Source organism: Mobula hypostoma, chromosome 2, assembly GCF_963921235.1.
Source record: "Mobula hypostoma chromosome 2, sMobHyp1.1, whole genome shotgun sequence".
In the NCBI taxonomy this organism is placed as follows: domain Eukaryota; kingdom Metazoa; phylum Chordata; class Chondrichthyes; order Myliobatiformes; family Myliobatidae; genus Mobula; species Mobula hypostoma.
Window position 1 is genome coordinate 205,200,191 of NC_086098.1, and position 24,687 is coordinate 205,224,877.

Below are 24,687 nucleotides of genomic sequence, written 5' to 3' on the forward strand. Positions count from 1 at the left end.
AAGATAATTGCAATAACAAGCAGGTGTACATGTGTACCTAATAAAGTGGCCACTGATTGTATTCTAGCAACATTAATAAAAGCATTTTGACTGTAACTCATTTCTCACTTACAGATGCAGGCTATTAACTGGAAATTAATTAACTACGATGGGCCAGAGGAATAAATTAGATAAGTATATTGATGGAAGGGAAAAAAGTACTTGGAGTTATTAATTAAATATGATTGAATTCCACACCTAATTGCTGATCTCACTCCACGGAGAAGTGCGACGAAGAGGAAGGCATGCAGTCCAAGTTTTACTAATTGGCTCTTCTTCGTAGGGAAATTCACAACATCTAGGTTTGAGCTTAGAGCTATGAAAATGCCCTAATTGCGCCTTTGATTCAAAAACACAGGGTGTTAATTGGAGAGAGAAAATTTAGCTTCATTTGATGAGCGGGTCATTTAACAACAGTATTTAGCAGCTGTTTTACAAAAACAAGTGGGAGAGATGACATCACTAATTTTAATTTAAATCATGGAATTTGCAATATCCTTCTCCTCTCCTTCCCATTGTTCAGGCCATCAAAACTGTTCTAACTCTTGCTGATCCAGCTGTAACATGTGTATCCGTATTATTGACCGTAATTTCAATCCCATATTGTCACTTGGAAAGCCAATCCACTCAGCTATTCTAGGCAATTTTCTCTTCCATATCTACAGATGTCTTTGGAAGACAGTCACTGACTGCTATTTTCATACAATGACACCCTGCTCTTCTAAGTCACTGCCATTTTTTAAATGCCCTATTGCCTTTCTGATGTCGAGTTGCTACAACAATGTTAATTTCCGTCCTATCAAATATTGTGATGACCAAATTCATTTTATTTGCTCCCGATGGAAGGCTTTAATTTCCTGCCGCACAGATAATACCCGAATCAAGGTCCACAATTCTTGGATTTGATTTGAATTATAACTTCTGACACTACACACTCCTATCCCTGAGACACAGACACACCAATCAGATCATTTCCAATGGTCTGCCAGTCCGATTTCCATGTTCAAGCATCATCATATCCAAAATTCTACTCCCAATATTCTATTTTGCATTCTAATTGATCTTTATATCACCTTCCTTGTTCTATTCTTTGCCCTACCTGTTAGAACTGTTCACAATTCAGAAAGTCAGAAGGCATGGAATCCAGGGAAGTTTGGCCAGGTGGATTCAGAATTGGCTTGCCTGCAGAAGGCAGAGGGTGGTGGTGGAGGGAGTACATTCAGATTGGAGGGTTGTGACTAGTGGTGTCCCACAAGGATCTGTTCTGGGACCTCTACTCTTCGTGATTTTTATTAACGACCTGGATGTGGGGGTAGAAGGGTGGCTTGGCAAGTTTGCAGATGATACAAAGGTTGATGGTGTTGTAGATAGTGTAGACGATTGTCGAAGATTCAGAGAGACATTGATAGGATGCAGAAGTGGGCTGAGAAGTGGCAGATGGAGTTCAATCCAGAGAAGTGTGAGGTGGTATACTTTGGAAGGACAAACTCCAAGGCAGAGTACAAAGTAAATGGCAGGATACTTGGTAGTGTGGAGGAGCAGAGGGATCTGGGGGTACATGTTTATTGAATGAACTTTTGCTCAAAAAATACAAGTCATAATACAAGATAATCAAAAAAATTGATAGTTGAACAATAGATTCATCAATCTCAGTCAATCAATTCACTGTTCCCTGTCGTCTTATGATTAAGAAGAAACGAACCTTACTCTCTTCATTTGCATCAGTCTATATTGTTCCTCAAGCAAATATAATTAAAAATGCTCACAAGATAGTACTATTTACTTTCTACAGAATGTTTTTCCTGCTAGGCAATTTCAATTCTAAGGGCTCACATTGGCATTTTTTTCAGAAAACCACGGTTGTCTAGATTTTTGTCAAGGCAATAAATGAGGCAACTAATGACAGATCTTACCCTGGAAAAAAAATTTACATCTTTCAATAATCTTTCTGCAAAAGTTCTTTTTGCATTATCTGCATCCGTAATAAAAGACGTGCTGAATTCGAGAAAAAGTTATCCAATTTTTCAAAGGTTGTTTGCCATTTTAATTTTAGTATGACATCTTTCAATGCACAGCAACGGCTCTATTTTTAGTAATTATCATCACAGGGTGAAAAAACTACCCCATTAAGACTAATGAGTACGGTTAGGAATCAGAATCAGAATCAGATTCATCCCCCACCCCCCAGGCGATTAGGCTTCGAAACTCCCTGGCCATCATATTCAAAATGTCACTGGTTAATCTGTCCGGTAACTTACAATATTTAATATTAATGCACTTCAGTTTGTTATTTATGTGTGATTCTTCTGTAGGTTTTATCCTTACCTTCATAAATAATCGTGTGTTATTTGTACTACTGTGCGTTACACCCTGGTTTGAAGAAATGTTGTCTCATTTCTATATATGTTATATGGTTATATACACTATATATACAACTATATAGTTAAATGACAATAAATTTGACTTGATTTGACTTGACTTGATATCTCTGTCATATGTTGTGAAATTAGTTGTTTGGTGCCTTCAGTACATTGCAATACATAATATTAAAAAACTATAAATTAGAATAAGAAATAAAGAAAGCAAAAAATTTGTGAGGTCTTGTACATGGTTTCATTGTCTGAAATCTGATGGCAGAGGAGAAGAAGCTGAAATGAAGCGGGTGTGACTTCAGGCTCCTGTACCTCCTCCTTGATGCTGGGGGATCTAGTGCCCATGATGCAGCTAGCTGAGTTTGCAACATTCTATAGTATTTTCTCCATTCCTGTGCAGAGGCCCCTCCATTCCAGATGGTGAAGCAACCAGTCAGAATGCTCTCCATTAGCTCTAGAAATTTGTGAAGCCCTTCAGTGACATACCATGCCTCCCCAATCTACTAAGGAAATACAAGGCTGTGCCTTCTTTCTAACTGCATCAATATGTTGGACCCAGGATAGATCTTCAGAGATGATGACACCCAGGAACTTGAAACTGCTCACCCTTTCCACTGCTGTTTGCTCGATGAGGACTGGTGTGTGTTCCCTCGACTTCCTTTTCCTGAAGTCCACAATCAATTCTTTAGTCTTACTGACATTGGATGCAAGGTTGTTTTTGCAGCACCACTCAACTAGCTGATATATCTTAGTCCCATACACCTCCTTGTCACTATCTGAAATTCAGCCAACAATAGTTGTGATATCGGCAAATTTATAGATGCCATTTGAGCAGTGCCTAGTCACACAGTCATGGCTGTAGAGAGAGTAGAGTAATGGTTAAGCATGCATCTTTGAGGAGCTGCAGTGTTGATTGTCAGCGAGGAGGAGTTGCATAGCTTTGCACCAAAACCCAAAAACAGTAAATCTAAATCTAAACCTCTTCTCTCTGCCAACCTGAGCAAAGATCGATGAGATGTCCTTAAATTTACCGCCTCTGATAAGAAGTTTTATTAGCCTCAGACTGCTGCATTACTGCTTCTCTTTATTGAGCAGAAATACATCATTACAACCCATAATTTCTCTAGAAACCTCCAACATAAAAGGGTGTTTAGAAAATTGTTATCAGATTATCTACACTAACAACATTTATTATCATTATCAATATCTCAAGGTATTCCACCTGGACCAGCTGGCGTTTCTACTTTAAATACCATCAACCTTTTATTTAACTTGAACTATTTTATCCAATTCAATTTTTGTTTGAAGTTTTAAACTTTAATCTACAGAGATCAGTAATCTTCTCTTTCCAGAAAGCATTATAGATTATTACACACTCACTCATCCAGTTAATAAAGGAAAAGAAAAGCAGTCACAGTGCATAATTCCACCAACTTGCTCTGTCCTACTGGTCAAACTGAAATACACTCAGTGGCCACTTTATTAGTTTGCAGGAGTGGAATCTGGAATGGTATCCTGCCCTGTAACCCATCCACTCTAAGGTTACTGTTGTAATGTGTGGTTATTTGATTTACTGTCACTTTCCTGTCAGCTTGAGGAAGTCTGACCATTCTCCCCTGACCTCTCTCATTTACAGGGCCACACATTACTGCCACTCACTGGATTTTTTTTTTTTGCTTTCACATAATTCTCTGTAAATTCTAGAGATGTAGCGTGTGAAAATTTCAGAGATACTCAAACCACCCTGTCTGGCACCAATAATCCATCAACAGTCAAAGCCACTTAGATCACATACAGTATCTTCCCTAATCAGATGTTTGATCTGAACGACACATGAACCTTTTGACCATGTCTGCATTGTTTTGATGCATTGAGTTGCTGCTATATGATTGGCTGAGTAGATATTTGCATTAATGAGGTGTACGGATGTAGCTAATTAAGTGGCCACTGAATGCACTGGATACACTCTCTGCTTCCCCTGACTTGAGTTGAATTACATTTTTGTGATACTTTCACATAATAGTACCCAAATGCACCAGGAACACAGGCACACAACATGCAAGTTGGAAATGTCTGATTTCACACTTTCCCTTCTCTCAGCAATAACTATCTGCTATGTACAAATTGCTCTGGCAAAGTAGATATATTTGTTTTTGAAGGAAATAGTGCCAAAACCTTTCAAATTAAACCGTGACAGCATTAGTACCTTTGGCAGGAGAGATTCAGTACTTTTCCCCTGCAAATTGTTGTACTACATTGTTACTAATTTTGTACTCAAGTTGGAAAGCAAAAGAACATAACTAACACTTCAGAGTAACACTCGTTTAGTATTGTTTTTGTCATTTTGCATGATATGGGGTCATTGGTAAAGACAGCATTTCCTGTCTATCACACCCTTGAGAATGGGATAGTAAGCTAGTGTAGTCACTTTGGTGAACACTATACCACTGGGTAGAGAGTTCAAAAATTTAGGCCAAATAATGATGAAGGATTTGTGACACTTTATTAGTTACAGGAGCGGAATCTGGAATGGTCTTCTGCTGCTATAACCCATCCACTTTAAGGTTACTGTTGTAACATGTGGTTATTTGATTTGCTCTCACCTTCCTGTCTGTGTATCCTCACTTCCTTCCAAGTGAGGATATAAAATGAGTTGAAGAACAGCCTGTGGGTGGTGGAGTTCCCAGGTGAGAACCCCTCCACATCTTTCTTCATTGGAAAGGGTAAGAGCTTGGATGGTGCTATTTGAGTAGCCAATGAGAGTTACTGCAATGCATTTTGTGTATGGCACACACTGTTGCTACCCTGTGCCAATAGTAGTGAGAATTTCAGGGTGATGCATGAAGTACCAGTCGGTTGGCTTTACCTTACATGGTGTCGAACTTCCTGAGTGCAATTGGTACTGCACTAATGCAAGGGGATAGAAACTATTTCGTCACACTTCAGACTTGTATAAAGGGTTTAGTGTCAGGAGTAGAGTCACTCACCACAGGAAACATGGCTGCTGACCTACATTTGAAGCTACAGGGTTTACATGCCTAATCCATATGAGTCCCTGGTCAATGCTGAATCTCAGGATGCCATTGCTGGGGCACCAGCTGACACTAATGAATGTCAAGGGTTGGTGGTTAAATTGTGCCTCAAAGGAGGTGATGGTACCTGATAATTCTGTGTCGGAAATGTTGACTGCCACTCATCAGCCCATGCCTGTTAATAGTCCAGGTCTTGTTAGATGCGGAAATGAGCTACTTCTTTTTCTGAGGACTTCTAAAAGGAATTTAGTATTACTCAATCATCAGCAAACAGGCTCACTTTTGTCTTTACAAAGCAGCTGAAGGTGATTAGACTGAGGATTCTACCCTGTCAAATCCCTGCAATGATGCTCTGGGGTTGGGATGGTTGACCACAAGCAATCACAGCCATCTTCTACAGTGTTAGATGTTATTTCAACAATTGCAGTTTTATCCTCTTACTATCCATTGACTTCATTTTCTCCAAGATACTTTGATGCAACAGTTATTCACAAGCTACACCGATGTTAAGGGCAGTCACTTCCATCTCACCTCTAGAATTCAGCTCTTTGGCCCATGATTGGACCCAGGCAATGATGAGATTTGAAGTGCAATAATCCTGGCAAGAGCTAAACACAGCAATAGTAAATGCACTGCACTAGAACTGGAGCACAATGTCAACCAATACGAGTATTGCAACACCTGTAATATTGTTGTTAAATAGTTTGCTGTTGCGTAAAGCTTCACTGTTGTTGTACACTATTTTCTTCTAAATTAGCAGTTATTTTGCCAAACATGTTTTCTTTTGAGTTTTTTATTTCTTTTTGTAATTGGTTGTCAATTAAGTGAAATTAACTTTTCATGAAGTTGTTTACTTCCTGATATAATGTGACAACATGGCTGCTATTGTGCCTAGTCCAGTTGAGCTTCTGATTAAGTGTGCTACCCAGGATGTTGATAGCAGGTTTGTCTAATGAATATCAAAGGTAGGTGGTTAGACTCGTTATTGTTTGAGTTGGGAACTGCTTTGCACTCGGGAGCTGCAAGTATTACATGTCACTTATCAGACCATGCCTGTGTGTTGTCTAAGTTCTGGTTTGTATATAATGAGCTGATTCCCCAGATATTCCTATGACCTTGCATCAAGCCTTCATTATCTCTGACAGGAAATCACATCAGCTGGTTCATTAAAAAAGCCCAAAAATAATACAAGCATGCTCTAGCTTTACCAATTAGTCAATGCTGATGTTTCACTGATTTCCTTGATGGTCCTACAAGGCACAAGTGATGGTGTAAAAAAATCCTTTGAAGCCTAAGCTTTTGACATATTGGGAAGAAACCAAAATAAGTCATCATTCCTTAATATTTCAACAGACTTCTGATTCTTGTGCTTAGTGCAGCATATTACACGCTTACAACCCCAACCAATATGAAAAAACTAAAATAAATACACAGAATAAAACATTCAGGAAAAAATAGTTATTATTAATAATGTAGAGCAGGGATTAATTAAACTAACTTCTAACAGTGCTGGTTTCTTCACTCTCTCTCTCAGCACATTAGTATTAATGGAAGGAAACCAATATGTATTTGTGCTATCTTTAAAAAATTAACTCAGGAAGTTTCCATTCAGGTATCAAAACTCAAGAGTGTATTTCATCCCAAAACCTTGGAGTCTACAATATAATTGTACAGTAACAAGAACTTAGAGCTTGCTCCATCACACTCGTAATTATGAACAATAAATAGAAGAAGCATAAATCTATGGCTTAACAAATTTTGTGACTGAAAATAGATCAAGCTGTGTCTACATCATGTCAAGATGGGGTGGGTTGATGAAAAGGATAATGTTTGCTCCAATTTTTAGTAAAATTTCGAATGGACATGTACAATAATCTATTGAACTTTTTAATCTTCTCTTCATTTACAGAATAGTTACAACCCAGTAGGACAATTGAGTCATTGAGTCATTTCTAACCAATAACAGAGAAACTCCATTGGTTCCATTCCCCTAGTCTATCCTCATTAGTTTGCAAATCAATCCTCCTCAAGTGCTAAAACATTTCCTTTTAGAAGACTGATTGTTTTTGTTCAACTACCATAACTGGCAGTGAAGTCTAGATCCCAATGACTCTCTTTCTCACATCTCCCTTTGTATATATTGCCCAAAATTATAAATATGTGTTTTTGATGTTATTGTAAAGAGTTTCACTCTACTTACCAGTCATAATCTTGTACACTTCTGTCAAATCTCTTCTCAATTTTCTCTGCTCCAACAAGAACCAGGGCAACTTTTCCGATCTAAGCTTACAGCTGAAATGCCACATCTCTGCCATTTTCCACACATATTGCTAAGATGCACAAGTTGGCAGCTTAATTGGCCACTGTAAAATACCTTGAGTGTACAGATGATTGGAAGAATCTGAGTTGATGGTGAGTGGCCCAAGAGGCTGCTCCTGTGTGTCTCTATGAACTTTAGAGTAATAACAATCCCCATCACCATCCTACCGATTGTGCACACTTCTGTAAATTCTTCAGAGGTTTGCTTTGTCTTTCTTACATTCATTACCGCGCGACCTTTTGAATCATGTCAAAATTTTGACAGATTTCTTTGTGCTTCTCAGTCCTAACCAATGAAATCTATATGCTGACTGCTCAATTCTCTTCCTTCAGAACAATACCTTTCTTGATTAGTATTGTCACCTTCACAATAATCTGTAACAGAAAGCTTAACTAAGTTTTAGAATGTACTCCCATTTTTTTTAAGAGATGCCTGAAAGTGGCACACTGTGGAAAATGAACCCAATGTTCAGTCCTCTTTATCACAATAATCTGACCAGGAAGCCAGTTCCAGAGAGTAATAGATTTTAAAAATCTATAGAATTTTGAATACATTTTGTATTAATTACCAAATGACTGTGAAGTTTCACTCGGATAGAAATTACACTGTACATTTTAGAAATTATAGTCACTCTTGTTGTGATCACAAGACCCTGTTGAACATTGGTGCTGTGGAATGCTGCAGGTCCAATTCAATGGTTTATTGGTGAACGGTGGTAGAACTGCAGGACCTCTTTATTTTTAATATTATTTATATATCTATAAATTCAGATAAAGCACAGAATAGGCCCTTTTGTCCCTTTGAGCAATGCTGCTCAACAATTCCACGAATTTAACCTCACCTAATGACAGTACAATTTACAATGACCAATTAGCCTACCAATCGGTATGTCTTTGGACTATGGGAGAAAACCACAGCATCCGGAGGAAACCCATGAGGTCATGGGGAGAACGTACAAATTCCTTACAGACAGCAGTGGGAATTGAACCCGTGTCACTGGTACTGTAAAGCGTTGTGCTAACTACTATGCTACCATGCCACCCCATAGCAAGGATTAAGACTTGAGCTACAGGGTCACCTGCTTGCAGCTGCCCAGAGGGAAGTGTCAGAGTCAGGCACTCCACCAGAGGCTGGAGGTGGTGTAGCACAGTGCCTATGCTGGCGTCAGTTGTACCCTCCCAGTGTTCACTCGGAAGATGACAAGCTATATTTTGTTTGACTGCAGACTGCTGCAATATTCATAGACTCAGGGACTTGGACTATATATTTTTTGTGTGACTGTATTTTACTCCTGTCTTATATATGCTATATATGCCTTTGCTATGAATGACTATTGGTATTAAACTTTGCACCTTGGCTCCAGAGTAATGCTGCTTTGTTTGGCTATATTCATGGGTATTCATGTATGGTTGAATGATAATAAACCTTGAACTTGAGCTTAAACTTGGTACACATGTATTGTACATTCCATTCTTAATTTCTTGTAAACAGAATGCACTGACACAATTCAACAGCAGAGATTATAAACATAACTTGGGAACATGTAATCAATCGATCCAGAACTCTGTTACATGCAACACTTACTTTAGAATTAACAGAAGACAGAAGCTGAAATTGCTCCAGCTAATAATTCATACAATATGATTAGTGCAACCACAAAATTAACAGTTTTGCTTGCAGGTTGATTCTTGGATTTTTATTTAGAAAAAAGTTTTAAAAGTTAATTAAAAATAAAAAAAAAACAAATGTACTCAAAACAATTGAAAACTATTAAGTAAGACAGCGTTAAAATTGAAAATGAATTAAAACTTACCTTGCTCCCACGGAGACATTTGCCTCCGTTTAGTTAATGATCCTGCATTAGATCAGACCTGCTGCAAATTGATTCTCTATAGAACATAGAACATAGAAAAGTACAGCACAGTACAGGCCCTTCGGCCCACAATGTTGTGCCGACCCTCAAACCCTGCCTCCCATATAACCCCCCACCTTAAATTCCTCCATATACCTGTCTAGTAGTCCCTTAAATTTCACTTGTGTATCTGCCTCCACCACTGACCCAGGCAGTGCATTCCACGCACCAACCACTCCCTGAGTAAAAAACCTTCCTCTAATATCCCCCTTGAACTTCCCACCCCTTATCTTAAAGCTATGTCCTCTTGTATTGAGCAGTGGTGCCCTGGGGAAGAAGTGCTGGCTATCCACTATATCTATTCCTCTTAATATCTTGTACACCTCTATCATGTCTCCTCTCATCCTCTTTCTCTCCAAAGAGTAAAGCCCTAGCTCCCTTAATCTCTGATCATAATGCATACTCTCTAAACCAGGCAGCATCCTGGTAAATCTCCTCTGTACCCTTTCCAATGCTTCCACATCCTTCCTATAGTGAGGCAACCAGAACTGGACACAGTACTTCAAGTGTGGCCTAACCAGAGTTTTATAGAGCTGCATCATTACCTCGCGACTCTTAAACTCTATCCCTCGGCTTACGAAAGCTATCACCCCATAAGCTTTCTTAACTACCCTATCTACCTATGAGGCAATTTTCAGGGATCTATGGACATGTACCCCCAGATCCCTCTGCTCCTCCACACTACCAAGTATCCTGCCATTAAGTGTACCACCTCACACTTCTCTGGGTTGAACTCCATCTGCTACTTTTCAGCCCACTTTTGCAACCTATCAATGTCTCTCTGCAATCTTCAACAATCCTCTACACTATCTACAACACCACCAACTTTTGTGTCATCTGCACACTTGCCAACCCACCCTTCTATTCCCATATCCAGGTCGTTAATAAAAATCACGAAAAGTAGAGGTCCCAGAACCGATCCTTGTGGGAGACCACTAGTCACAACCCTCCAATCTGAATGTACTCCCTCCACCACGACCCTCTGCCTTCTGCAGGCAAGCCAATTCAGAATCCACCTGGCCAAACTTCCCTGGATCCCATGCCTTCTGACTTTCTGAATAAGCCTACCTTGTGGAACCTTGTCAAATGCGTTACTAAAATCCATATATATCACATCCACTGCACTACCCTCACCTATATGCCTGGTCACCTCCTCAAAGAACTCTATGAGGCTTGTTAGACATGATTTGCCCTTCACAAAGCCATGCTGACAGTCCCTGATCAGACCATGATTCTCTAAATGCCCATAGATCCTATCTCTATCCTAAGTTTGAAAGTCCACTCTGTGACTGGACAATGAGGAAGTGAATGGCAGAAAGTAGCTGGAAAAATACTGGCTCATGCTGTTAGGAATTTCAGGATTTATGCATTTTCAAAAAGCAAAGATAGAGATTCAAAACTTGCTGGGACTTACATGATTTTCCCCCACAACATCTGGGGCAATGAACACAAAGCTCAACCTTGTTATGCTGAAATAATTTCTAATGTATCATGCTGATGCAGAATCCTTTTGCAGATGTGGTGCTTCATTGCTCTTATTAGATGATAAAATCAGTTTATCATCTATTCTGCTTCACTAATGTTATTGCCAAGGTCAAATGTAGGGGAAGTGCTGAACACTGCACAATCACTTACTTCAGTAAATTTTTTATTTCTGTGGATCTTTAAACAAAATCAATGAACTGGAGAAAACAAAATTGCACTTGTATCACAGAAGTTGATACACTGCAACAAAGGTACATTAGTCCTTTTGACTTCCCTACCTCTGCAGTACAGATTTTAAGTCAATGTTCTATAAGAGCTACACTGAGTTTTTGTGAACTGCAACATTTTCTCTTTAAGATGCACATCAAATCTTCTAACACGTAAGTCTGCCCAGAATGAACTTCAGATATGTAGTTAATATATTGTATAGCAGAATTATGTTCAAATACAGTCTTACCTGATCCTCTTCTCCACCACCCTCCTCGTCGTATTTCAGAATGTTGTCCCTGACATCGTCCTCTGGATCAATTAGAAGTTGTTTCGTTTGTCGTTCCTTATCCCTGCGTTTCATCCATATCACAAATAGCAAGACGAGAACTGAAGGAACAAGTATTATATTGTTAGTATGGCACACAGAGACTTTAATCATTGTTTAATTCTACCTTCATTACTTACTTAACAAAATGATGATGCATAGGAGGATTGCTATAATGGCTCCGGTACCCAATCCAGCTGCTGCAATAGCCCCAATGGCTGTACAGTCTCCATGCTCATCACAAGGACACACTTTCACTTTAATAGCAGTGGTGCTTGATAATGGAGGGTTGCCAGAATCTGTGACTATGATTGGAACATCATAGACACCAGCGATCAGGAATCCAATCCTCAAACTGAGCTGTGCAGAGTCCCCTGATGAATACAAAGAGAGAAAATTAATAGGAATTTTATACATCGTAAACAAATCAATGAGCTCTTTCACAACTGAAAAAAAGCAGGAATAATCTCACAGTGATTGTAAATCATAAGCATGAAACATCTAAAATTAGCATAAAATATCTACATGGAAAAACATCCTTCATTGATGAGAAAAAACAAATAAAGCTCTCAATTGTGCAACAAGTACTTACAGAATAAGCCAATACCAGAACCCCAGTGCATTCTTTAATTAAACTGCTATGATAAAGAATTATTATTCTATCAATGTACACTTGCTTGTACTGTCAATCTATAGGTTAAATACTTTAAGATAGATATAATCTCAGTATTAAAACTGCTTATGCAATAATGCATTTACATTGCACATGACTGAATTCATCATAAGATGGAAACCAATCAATAAAGTCAGTTTGACTAAATGTTGCTGTTTTATGCTGGTTTACAGTTCAAATTCTTAGATGTCGACATCGCTGAAGATCTATCCTGGGCTCAACATATTGATGCAATTATGAAGAAGGCACATCAAAACCTTAGGAGGCATTGCATTATGAATTTGAGGAGATTCGGAGTGTCACGATAGAGTCCAGCAAATTTCTACAAATGGACTGTGGAGAGCATTTTGACTGCTTGTATCACTGTCTGGTATGGAGGTACCAGGACTGGAAATAGCTGCAGAGCTCCATCATGGGTACTAGCCTCCCCACCACTGAGGACACCTTCGAAAGGCAATGCCTCAAAAAAATGGTATCCATCTTGAAGGACCCTCACCATCCAGGACATACTGTATCCTCTTCTCATTGCTACCATCAGAGTGGAGGTACAGGAGCTTGAAGACATGCGCTCAACATTTTAGGAACAGGCTTTTCACCTCCGCCATCAGATTTCTGAACAGACCATAAACCCATGAGCACTACCTCACTTTTGCTCGCTTTTTGCACTACTTGTTTATTTTTTATATTTCTTATTGTAACTTACAGCATTTATTATTATGTATTGTACTTTACTGCTGCTGCAAAACAACAAATTGCATAACATATGTTAGGGATAATAAACCTGATTCTACTTCTGGTACACCAGCCTTTCAATCATATACCATATTCTCCAGGCACAATTACTTCTATTATTTTTATAGGGTTACCAACAAATACTATGGGCAATTGTCATTTCACAAAGTGTAATGGTGCAGGAACATCAGAAACCAATTGTTACTGTGTTTTCATGTGCAGACATAAATTCCAAGTAGAAAATGATGATATAAACTATAAACTAAAATTTTGTAATCTTCAACCAGTATGGATATCATATTCCAGTATATTCTGTGCTGAAAAACATAGCTAGAAAGTTCATTCTTGAAATCGAGAAATCTTAATGTTTCAATGAACTTGAATCCATCAAACTGATTTTCTACCCAGAAAAGTAAACTAATAATGCATGCAGTAGTAATTTATATATACACAAATTACATTCATTATTCAAAGAAATGTCAGTAATTCAAAAACATATGTTTCAAATTGGGAAAAAGTATTTTTAATGTTTGAAAATAACAACAATACCATTGCTTGGTTACCAGGAATGCAATTCTTTGCAAGTACATGTTGCTTGAATGAGCCTACAGGGACACAATGAGCAATGCAGCACAAAGCAGAGCCCTTTGTTCATCCTGTCCTGCTGACAATTAAGTATCCATGTATCCTTAGTCCATTTGCAGGCACCTGTCCTGTAGCATCCTATTCTTTCACAATTCAAGTGCTCACCTTGATACATCTTATATGTTGTGAGAAGCTCTATCACTGATGTCCCCTTAGGCGGTGCACTCCAGATTTTCTCAAACAAGAGAAAATCTGCAGATGCTGGAAAACCAAGCAACACACACAGAATGTTGGAGGAACTCAGCAGGCCAGGCAGCATCTATAAAAAAAAACACAGTCGACGTTTTGGGCCAAGAGCCTTCAGCAGGACTGGAGAAAAAAAAAAGATGAGGAGTAGATTTAGAAGGTACGGGAGGGGAGAGAGAAATACAAGGTGAAAGGTGAAACTGGGAGGAGGAGGGTAGAGCTGGGGAGTTGATAGGTGCAAGAGATACAGGGCTAGAGAAGGGGAAGTCTGATAGGAGAGGACAGAAGGCCATGGAAGAAAGAAAATGGGGGAGCAGCACCAGAGGGAAGCGATGGGCAGGTAAGGAGATAAGTTGAGAGATGGAAAAGGGGATGGGGAATGGTGGGGGCAGGGCATTACTGGAAGTTCGAGAAATTGATGTTCATGCCATCAGGTTGGAGGCTATCTAGACAGAATATAAGGTGCTGTTTGTCTAACCTGGGTGGGGCCTCATGGCGACAGTAGAGGAGACCATGGATTGACATATTGGAATGGGAATGGGAGTGGAATTAAAACTGGTGGCCAGTGGGAGATCCCGCTTCTTCTGGTGGATGGAGCGTAGGTGCTTGGCAAAGCAGTCTCCCAATCTACATTGGGTATTTCCGGTATACAGGAAGCCATACCGGGAACACTGGATACAGTATATGACCCTAACAGACTCACAGATGAAGCGTTGTCTCAATTGGAAGGACTGTTTGGGGCCACGAATGGTAGTGAGGGAGGAAGTGTAGGGGCAGTGTAGCACTTGTTCCACTTGCAAGGATAAGTTTAAAAAAGGTGTCCTCCTTTTTCAAAGAAAGGGGCGTTCCTTCCTCCACCATCAAAGCGGCCCTCCACTACATCTCTTCCATCTCACGCACATCTACTCTTACTCCATCCTCCAGCCTCCCTACCAGGGATAGGGTTTGTCTTGTCCTCACCTACCATCCTATCTGCCTCTGCGTCCAGCACATAATTCTCTGGAACTTCCACCATCTCCAATGGTATCCCACCACCAAGCACATCTTTCATTCATCCCCACTTTCTGATTTCCGCAGGGATTGCTCGCTATGCGACTCCCTTGTCCATTCGTCCCTCCCCACCGATCTCCCTCCTGGCACTTATCCTTGCAAGCAGAAGTCCAGGCAAATTACTGATGTATCTCCTTTGCAACCTGCCTGGGGCAATCATATCTTTCCAATTCTCTGAAACGCTTATCAGAACACTCATCAACACAGTCTTACAGGCAAAGCCACCAGCTACCCATCAGTACTGCCGAAGGGTTTTGGCCTGAAACATCGACTGTACTTTTTTCCATAGATACTGCCTGGCCTGCTGAGTTCCTCCAGCATTTTGTGTGTGTTTCTCCGATTTCCAGCATCTGTAGATTTTCTCCTGTTTATCCATATTCCTTGTTTGCTGACTCCTCTACTCTTCACTACAGTGTTACGGAGCTAATTGTAATATATTACACTGTGCATCACCTTCCTCTTGTGTGAGAATACACACTGTTCCATCAATCTCAGCTCTTCTATAAAATTCACATTATTTGTTGCCCCAGTTGTCCCATTACAATATTTACCCTCTCTTCCTGTGGTATATTCAGTTGATACAGAAGAAATCATCATTATTTCATTTTCCATCTTTACTCACAAATGCTCTACCTACCAGCTGTCTCAGTTTAAAGATTAAGCAGACTTATTGGACTTCATGAAAATAGTGAATCCATCTAACATCTCTGAACCCCTCACCCTTATCCCCTACCACCACCACCAAATGCAAGAACCTGTGCTTGTTATTCTTAAGTAACACACACAAAATGCTGGAGGAACTCAGTGGTTCAGGTAGCAATTATGGAGAGGAATACAGACTTGATGTTTCAGGCCAAAACTTTTTATTAGAACTGGAAAGGAAGAAAGAAGCTAGATTAAGAAATGGGTGTAGAGGAAGGATTCCAAGTTGACAGGTGACAAGTGAAGTCATGTGCATGGGAAGGTGGGTGGGTGGGGGAGGGGATATGAAGTGAGAATCTGAGAGGTGATAGGTGGAAAGGGTAAAGAGCTGAAGAAGAAAGAATCTGACAAGCAAGAAGTGTGAATCATGGGAGGAAAGGAAGAAAGAAGGGCACCAGACACCAGAGGGAGATGATAGGCATGTGAGAAAATGAGGGGAGCCAAAATGTGGAAAAGAAAAAGAGAAAAAAGGGAGGGGGAGAAATTACTGGAAGTTAGAGAAATCGATGTTCATGCCATCATTTTTAAGGCTGCTGTGATTCCAGGGCATCTATCCAATTGCCATGGAACACAAATGAAAAGCAGCCCTGATAGATAGTATTGACTCAATCTTGAATGTAGGCTATCCCTTTGTCTCCACATTTGCTGCTTTGACTCAATGAGTTTCTCCAGCAGGTTGTTCTTTTATTCAGCTTCCATTGCTGCTGCTGCACCCTTCCTTCCTCTTAATCACAAAAATTATTCCAGACAAGTTCACCTTGCTTGTCTCCCTTTTTTCCCCCAAAGGATACACTATCTTTTTCACAAATGCCTGTCCCTGCTGTATACTCATCAATCGGTTGCATTGAAGTTAATCTCATAACTTACCTGCTAACTGACATTCGAGAGAAATCCCAGGCACCGACTCCCTTCATTTCAAACCTACCATTATCAGATCCACATAAAGACACTTGCATCTATCCTTGTAGACCAACATTCAATGTCTAACAAACCATCTTCCAACATATCTTTGTTCAGGTTAATTATACTTTCTTTACTTAATATTTACAGTTTGTATCAAACCACAGCCAAGCGATCTCCAGAAATAGATCTTTTCTTTCCAATTCTGCAGCAAACTATTTGCACATTCACGCCTTTCTAACAGCTTTCCACCTTCCATGAAAAAAAATCTGTATCAGGTTCTGTAATGGACTCTCAACTACAGCAGCTTCAGATAATTTAACTCTGCATTTTTAACTTCAAAAATGAAATTTTCAAATGCTCACATGCAGTACTTCCTCCAACCACTTCCTACAAACCTCCGCTATGTCACATTTATACTGTTCATATCTAATCCCTAAGATTGGTGGAGGAGCAGGTAGTGTTGAGGAAACGGGTAGGATGCAGAGAGACTTAAGACAGATTAGGAGAGTGGGCAAGGAAGTGGCAAATGGAATACAATGTTGGAAAATGTATGGTCTTGCACTTTGATAGTAGAAATAAATGTGCAGACTATTTTCTAAATGGGGAGAAAATCCAGGAATCTGGGATGCAGAGGCACTTGGGAGTTCTTGTGCAGAACATTCTGAAGGTTAACTTACAGGTTGAGTCAGTGGTGAGGAAGGCAAATGCCATGTTAACATTCATTTCAAGAGGTCTAGAATACAAGAGCAAGGAGGTGATGCTAAGGCTTTACAGGGCACTGGTGAGGCCTCACCTTGAGTACTGTGAAGAGTTTTGGGCCCCACATCTTAGAAAAGATGTGCTGGCATGGAGAGGGTCGAGGGGAGGTTCACAAGGATGATTCCAGGAATGAAAGTATTATCACACGAGGAATGTTTGATGGCTCTGGGTCTGTACTCGCTGGAATTCAGAAGGATGAGGGGGGATCTCATTGAAACCTTTCGAATGTTGAAAGGCCTAGACAGAGTAGATATAGAAAGGATGTTTTCCATGGTGGGAGAGTCTAGGACAAGAGGGCACAGCCTCAGGATAGAGGGGCGCCCTTTCAAAACAGAGGTGTGGAGAAATTTCTTTAGACAGAGGGTGGTGAATTTGTGGAATTTGTTGCCACATGCAGCTTGAAGGCCAAGTTGTTGGGTGTACTTACGGCAGAGATTGATAGGTTCTTGATTGGACATGGCATCAAAGGTTATGGGGAGAAGGCCGGGAACTGGGGTTGAGGAGAAGACAGAAAAAAAGGATCAGTCATGATTGAATGGCGGAGCAGACTCGATGGGTCAGATGGGTCAATTCTGCTCCTATGTCTTATGGACTATAACCCATTCGCCTAAAGCCTTCCCCTTTGCTGAGAAAGGTTCCTGTTTGCCAAATGTTTTTTTTTAGGAATTCTGACTTAGGTTTTTAATAGTCTTTCTAACATTGCTATTTTACATTAATATAGGGAGGTACTGAGCCTGCAGGCTCTCATCCAAACGTCCTACAATGACTGAATCTATTTCATCCAAAGATGCTGCAATCTTTTTTTTTAATTCCTGTTTACAATATTGGTTCAAATAATACAAATAAATATTAATATGCACAGTGCTTCAAAAATATTCAGCCATCAATCCTTTTTACCCATAAGACAACCAGGGATTTTGATCAATTTAACGGAGAATTTTTATTTATGAATCACATGCTCCTTTTTTCAGAGTGGTGCCCAAAACACAGAGAAAATTGTAAGGCATGAAAAACTAAAAATTTAAAAACCAAAGTGTCAGAAGTTCAATATTATTCATCCCCCTTTGCTCACTGCTTAGTTGAACCACCTCTCGCAGCTATTACAGCCAGTAGTTTTTTTCTTGGCTAAGTGTCTATTAACTTTGCACAGTGATGGAGCAAGCTTTGTCCATTCCTCCTTGCAAAATAGCTCAACCTGTGCCAGGTTAATTGGGGAGTCGACAGCAATCTTGAGTTCTTGCCAGAGACGTTCGATTGGGTCAAGGTCAGGACTCTGACTGGGCCACTCAAGGACATCACTTTTCTTCATTTGACGCAACTCCATGGTTGCTCTTGGTCATTGTCCTGCTGAATGATGAACTTCCTCTCCAGCTTAAGCTTTCTGGCAGAGGCTATCAGGTTTTTATTCAATATCTCTCTTTTTAGCAGCATTCATCTTCACATCAATCCTGACCAGATTTCCAGACCCTGCTTCTGAAAGGCACCCCATGGCATGATGCTACCTTCATCATACTTTACAGTAGGACTAGTGTTACTAAGCTGATGCTCAGTATTAGACTTACGTCACATGTACCATTTAGTATTGTGGCCAAAATTTCCATTTTAGTCTCATGGAACCACAAGCCCTTTTTCCACATCTTTACAGTATCTTCTAAATGACACTTTGTAAATTCTTTATTGGGTAGTATAGTTTTTTATTTTAGCCAGGGCTTCCTCTTTGCACTCTTCCTTAAATACCTTTTTTGTGCAAGGTCATAGAGATTGTGGAGCCATGAACTTCATCTCTAGTTGGAGCCACTGATTTCTGCAGCTCACTCGGAGTGAATGTTGGTGTCACAGTACAAGTGTCATTCTTCTCCGGCGACTAAATTTGGAGTAGCAGCCTGACCTAGGCAGTCTAGCTGTGCATTGTGAATACAAAATACTCTGCAGGTGCTGGGGTCAAAGCAACACTCACAACACGCTGGAGGAACTCAGCAGGTCGGGCAGAATCCGTGGAAATGATCAGTCAACATTTTGGGCCGGAACCCTTCGTCAGGACTGAAGAGGGAAGGGGCAGAGGCTCTATAAAGAAAGTGGGGGGAGGGTGGGAAGGAGAAGGCTGGTAGGTTCCAGGTGAAAAACCAGTAAGGGGAAAGATAAAGGGGTGGGGGAGGGGAAGCAGGGAGGGGATAGACAGGAAAGGTGAAGAAGGAATAGGGGAAAGCACAATGGGTAGTACAAGGAGGCGGAAACATAAGGGATGTAGTAGGCAGCTGGGGGAGGGGGCAGAGTGAAACTGGGATAGGGGAAGGAAGGGGGAGGGAATTACTGGAAGTTGGAGAATTCAATGTTCATACCAAGAGGCTGGAGACTACCTAGACGGTATATGAGATGTTGCTCCTCCAACCTGAGTTTAGCCTCATCATGGCAGTAGAGGAGGCCATGTATGGACATGTCTGAATGGGAATGGGAAGCAGAGTTGAAGTGGGTGGCTACTGGGAGATCCTGTCTGTTTTGGTGGACGGAGCGGAGGTGCTCAACGAAGCGGTCCCCCAATCTGCGTCGGGTTTCACTGATGTAGAGGAGGCCGCACCGGGAGCACCGGATGCAATAGATGACCCCAACAGACTCACAAGTGAAGTGTTGCCTCAACTGGAAGGACTGTTTGGGGCCCTGAATGGTGGCAAGAGAGGAGGTGTAGGGAAAGATGTATCACTTACGCTTACAAGGATAAGTGCTGGGTAGGAGAACCGTGGGGAGGGACGTGTGGACCAGGGAGTTGCGGAGGGAACGATCCCTGCAGAAAGTGGAGAGGGGTGGAGAGGGAAAGATGTGCTTAGTGGTGGGGTCCTGTTGAAGGTGGCGGAAGTTGCGGAGGAGCACTCTGCCCCCTCCCCCAGCTGACTACTACCTCCCTTATGATTCTGCCTCCTTCTACTACCCATTGTGCTTTCCCCTTTTCCTTCTTCACCTTTCCTGCCTATCCCCTCTTTGCTTTCCCTCCCCCACCCCTTTATCTTTCCCCTTACTGGTTTTTCACCTGGAACCTTCCAGCCTTCTCCTTCCCACCCTCCCCCCCCCCCCTTCTTTATAGGGCCTCTGCCCCTTCCCTCTTCAGTCCTGACGAAGGGTTCCGGCCCAAAACGTTGACTGATCATTTCCACGGATGCTGCCTGACCTGCTGAGTCCCTCCAGCTTGTTGTGAGTGTTGCTCTGGCTGTGCATTCATATTTTTTCCACTTTCCACAATGGACTGCACTGAGTTTTGAGATATATTGAATGCCTTTCAGGTGACCTTGTACCCTTCCCCAGATTTGTGCTTTTCTATTATCATTTCCCTGATTTGCCTTCAATGTACTCGTCTTTACTTTGGTTTCATTAGTTGAAAATTTACCATATTGTTGGACCTTACCGAGAGAGGAGGTACTTATTCTTATTCATTCATTGAAAATGGGTGATCCTCCAATTTCCTACATCAAGGAATTGGGTGAGTTGGTAAGGTAATATACAGTATTGCTCCTGAGGAAAGTTAGCATAGTAATTACAACAGGGATGAATACTTTTTCAGCCTTACAATTTTGGTTTTTAATTTCTAGTAAATTGTTGACAGGTTTTGAAATTTTTCTTTTGATTTGACATGATGCACAATGTTTTACAGTTTATCTCAAAAAAAAATCCTACTTCAATATATTTTAAATGTTAGAAAATGGGACAGTAAAAAGTGAAAATAGTTGTGGGGGGCTGAATACTTTTTCAAGACACCGTACATTTTGGAGCTAAGATTATGACAGCAACACTTCGATGAAATAAAATACATCCTTATTTTACTTTTAAATTCAGAAACCATAATAGTCATCAGTTAAATAAAAGTTCATGAGGAGAATGCTGGTGGCTCAGCAAATCTGAGTTTATAATCCATGTGATGGATGGCAATCAGAAAACTGTATACTCTTGTGGAAATTGGATGAAAAGTAGTTTACTGCAGATTTTTTTTCTCCTCTGACCCAAGTTCACCTTCATAAACTTGATGAAAGTCTATTTTCTCTAACACCCAGCAGTTTATTGAGATGAATAGTGGCTTGCTGGAACTCAGTAAATATAATCCACAATGGAAAGTTCTGTTTAAATTTAGCACATTCAAAACTTATTCAACATGCCATGCAAAGGTCAGGAAGCAACACATCTTGAGACATGAAGAAAATATGCTTGTTCAGCAAACAGTAGATGATCGAAGATTGGGGATTAGCTATAGCATCAAAATAATGCGTTTGGATTTTGGCACTGCATTTATCCTGGATACCACTTACCCAGGACTGTTCAATACTGTCAGCAAGTAGGAAACAGAACAAATACCAATTGCCAACACTACTTTGCAGCCCATCTGCAGGCACAACCCCATCAAATCTTTCAAAAGGAAACACAAAAAGAATGGTTGTTCAGAAACATGTAAACTTAAAGTAAGTACTGAAAGGTACCAGTATTTTTCTTCATTTGGGTCTAAGTCACACCAGCAGAAATTCCAGATCCATTTGTTAATTTAAATTAATTTATCAAAGCCAGCTACAAAAGTTGTAGCAACACACATAAAAGTTGCTGGTGAACGCAGTAGGCCAGGCAGCATCTATAGGAAGAGGTACAGTCGACGTTTCGGGACGAGACCCTTCATCAGGACTAACTGAAAGAAGAGCTAGTAAGAGTGTGTTGCTTGAAATTCCAGCATCTGCAGATTTCCTCGTGTTTACAAAAGTTGTAGTTGTATTAATCATGCTTAATGTTCAAAGTAAATTTATTATCAAAGTACATATATTTCACCATATACCCTGAGATTCCTTTTCTTCCAGGCATTTGCAGTAATTACAAAGAAACACAATAGAATCAATGAAGAAATGCAAACAACGAAATGGACAAACAACTCATGCAAAAGGCAACAAACTATGCAAATACAAAGAGGAAAAAAAACAAAATTTTAATAATAAATACATAAGCAATAAATTTTTGAGAACCTGAAATGAAAAGTTCTTGAAACTGAGTCCATTGGTCATGGAAACAGTTCAGTGTTGGGTGAGTAAAGTTATCTCCACTGGTTCACGAGCCTGATGGTTGAGGGGTAATAACTATTCCTGAACTTGGTGGTCCTGAGGCTCCAGTATCTTCTTACTGATGTCAGCAGTCAGAAGGGAGCATGGCCTGGATGGTGGGAGTCCTTGATGATGGATGCTGCTTTCTTGAGACAGCACTCCTTGCAGATGTACAGGTGGGGAGGGTTTTGCCATTATGTGCAGGGCTGTACCCATTACTTCTTGCACATTTTCCATTAAAGGGCATTGGTGTTTTCATACGTGGTCATGAATCAACCAGTCAATATACTCTCCATCACACTTCCACAGAAGTTTGTCGAAGTATTAGATGACATGCTGAAACTTAGCAAACTTCTAAAAAAGTAGAGGCGCTGCTGTGACTTCTAAGTAATGGCACATACATGCTGGACCCAGGACAGATCCTCTGAAATAATAATGATGATGAATTTAAAGTTACTGACCCTCTCCACCTCTGACTACCTGATGAGAATTGGCTTAAGGACCTTTGATTTCCTCCTTTTAGAGTCAATAATCAGCTCCTTCATTTTGCTGACATTAAGTAAGAGGTTATTGTTGTGGCACCATTCAACCAATTTTTGATCTCCGTCCTGCAGAGCCTTGTAAAGGTACTCAGCCCGCAATCTTTTGTTCACATAAATGAGTATTACTAACAGGGATTTTGACCAATTTAACTGAGAATTTTTTATTTAGGAATTATATGCTCATTTTTCACAGTAAAACCTAAAAACCAGGAAAATTGTAAATCATAAAAATCTATAAGTACAAAAACTGAAATGCCAGTTCAAAAGTATTCATCCCCCTTTACTCACTACTTAGTTAAACCACCTCTTGCAGCTATTACAGCCAGTAGTCTTTTTGGAAAAGTCTCTATTTGCTTTGCACAATGTGATAGAGCAAGATTTGCCCAGTCCTTCTTGCAAAATTGCTCAAGCTGTATCAGGTTAATTAGGGACCAGCAGTGGACAGCAATCTTGAGGTCTTGCCACAGATGTTCAATCTGGTTAAGGTCAGGACACTGACTGGGCCACTCAAGGATATCAATTCTCTTCATATGAAGCTGCTCCATGGTTGCTCTGGCAGTGTGCACTGGGTCATTGTCCTGCTGAAAGACAAACTTCCTCCCCAAATTAAGTTTTCTTGCAGGGGCTAGCAGTTTTTATCCAGCATCTCTTTGTATTTAGCAGCATTTATCTTCCTACCAATCCTGACCAGATTTACAGTCCCTGCTGCTGAAAGCATCCCTGCAGCATACTACCTCCAACATAGAGCAAGGATGGTGTTACCTGACTGATGTGCAGTATTAGATTTACACTGCTTGTGCTGCTTAATGTTGAGGCCAAATAGTTCCATCTGACAACAAAACCTTGTTCCACATCTTTAGAGTATCTTCTAAATGACACTTTGCAAAGTCTTTACAGGCAAGGATATGCTGTTTTTTAGCCAGGGCTTCTTCCTTGCCACTCTTAAATAAATATACTTTTTGTGCAAAATACTTGTGGGTGCACATTACCTTTTTAAGGCACTGTATTTCCTGATTCATTACCAACTTTGATTCAGCCAATGACAGTGGTGTCATCGGCAAATTAATTATGTCATTGGAGCTGTGCTTAGCCTCTGTCATAAATATGAAGCAGGTACAACATGTGGCTAAGCACACAGCATGGTGAAGTTGATGGTGATTGTGGAATCTGAATCAGAATCAGTTTTAATATTACCAGATGTGTCGTGAAATTTGTAGAAATGTGGCAGTACAGTATTATTCAAGCGTTCAATGCTCAAATCAGAAATCTGATGGCAGAGAGGAAGAAGCTGTTCCTGAATCATTAAGCGTGTGTCTTCAGGCTCCTACACCTCCTCCTTGATGCTTGCAATGAAATAGAATTATTTTGCCAATCTGAACTGACTGGGATCTGCAAGTGCGGAAATCGAGGATCTAGTTGCACAAGGAGGTATTGAGGTCTAGGTTTTGAAGCTTATTGATTAGTTTTGAGGCGATGATAGAACTGAATACAGAACTGTAGTCAATGAAGAGCATCCTGATGTACTGTATGCTTCTTCACTACCCAAATATTCCACGGTTGAGAGAGGAGCCAATAAAATTGAATCTGCTGTAAACCTGTTGAAACTATTGCATGCTAATACTGACAAAATCTGCGTCTACTTGAGGAAACATTCCCCACGTGGATTACAGAACCTCTGGGATTGTGCTGTTTTTTTGATCAAGAACTCATCCAGTCTCTTTTAACAATTACAGGTGTCCC

At 40.4% G+C, this 24,687-nt stretch overlaps 1 protein-coding gene across 1 annotated transcript in view; it reads right to left on the reverse strand.

The window, feature by feature from the left end:
• The window catches only part of LOC134342830 (cadherin-4-like), a 781,531-nt gene that overhangs the window by 30,711 nt on the left and 726,133 nt on the right, over nt 1–24,687 (reverse strand). Inside the window, exons 13-14 of the mRNA XM_063041443.1 lie at nt 11,836–12,069; nt 11,618–11,757 (exon numbers count right to left, since the gene is read on the reverse strand). Coding sequence (XP_062897513.1) covers nt 11,618–11,757; nt 11,836–12,069 — 374 coding nt within the window. The remainder of the gene's footprint in view (nt 1–11,617; nt 11,758–11,835; nt 12,070–24,687) is intronic.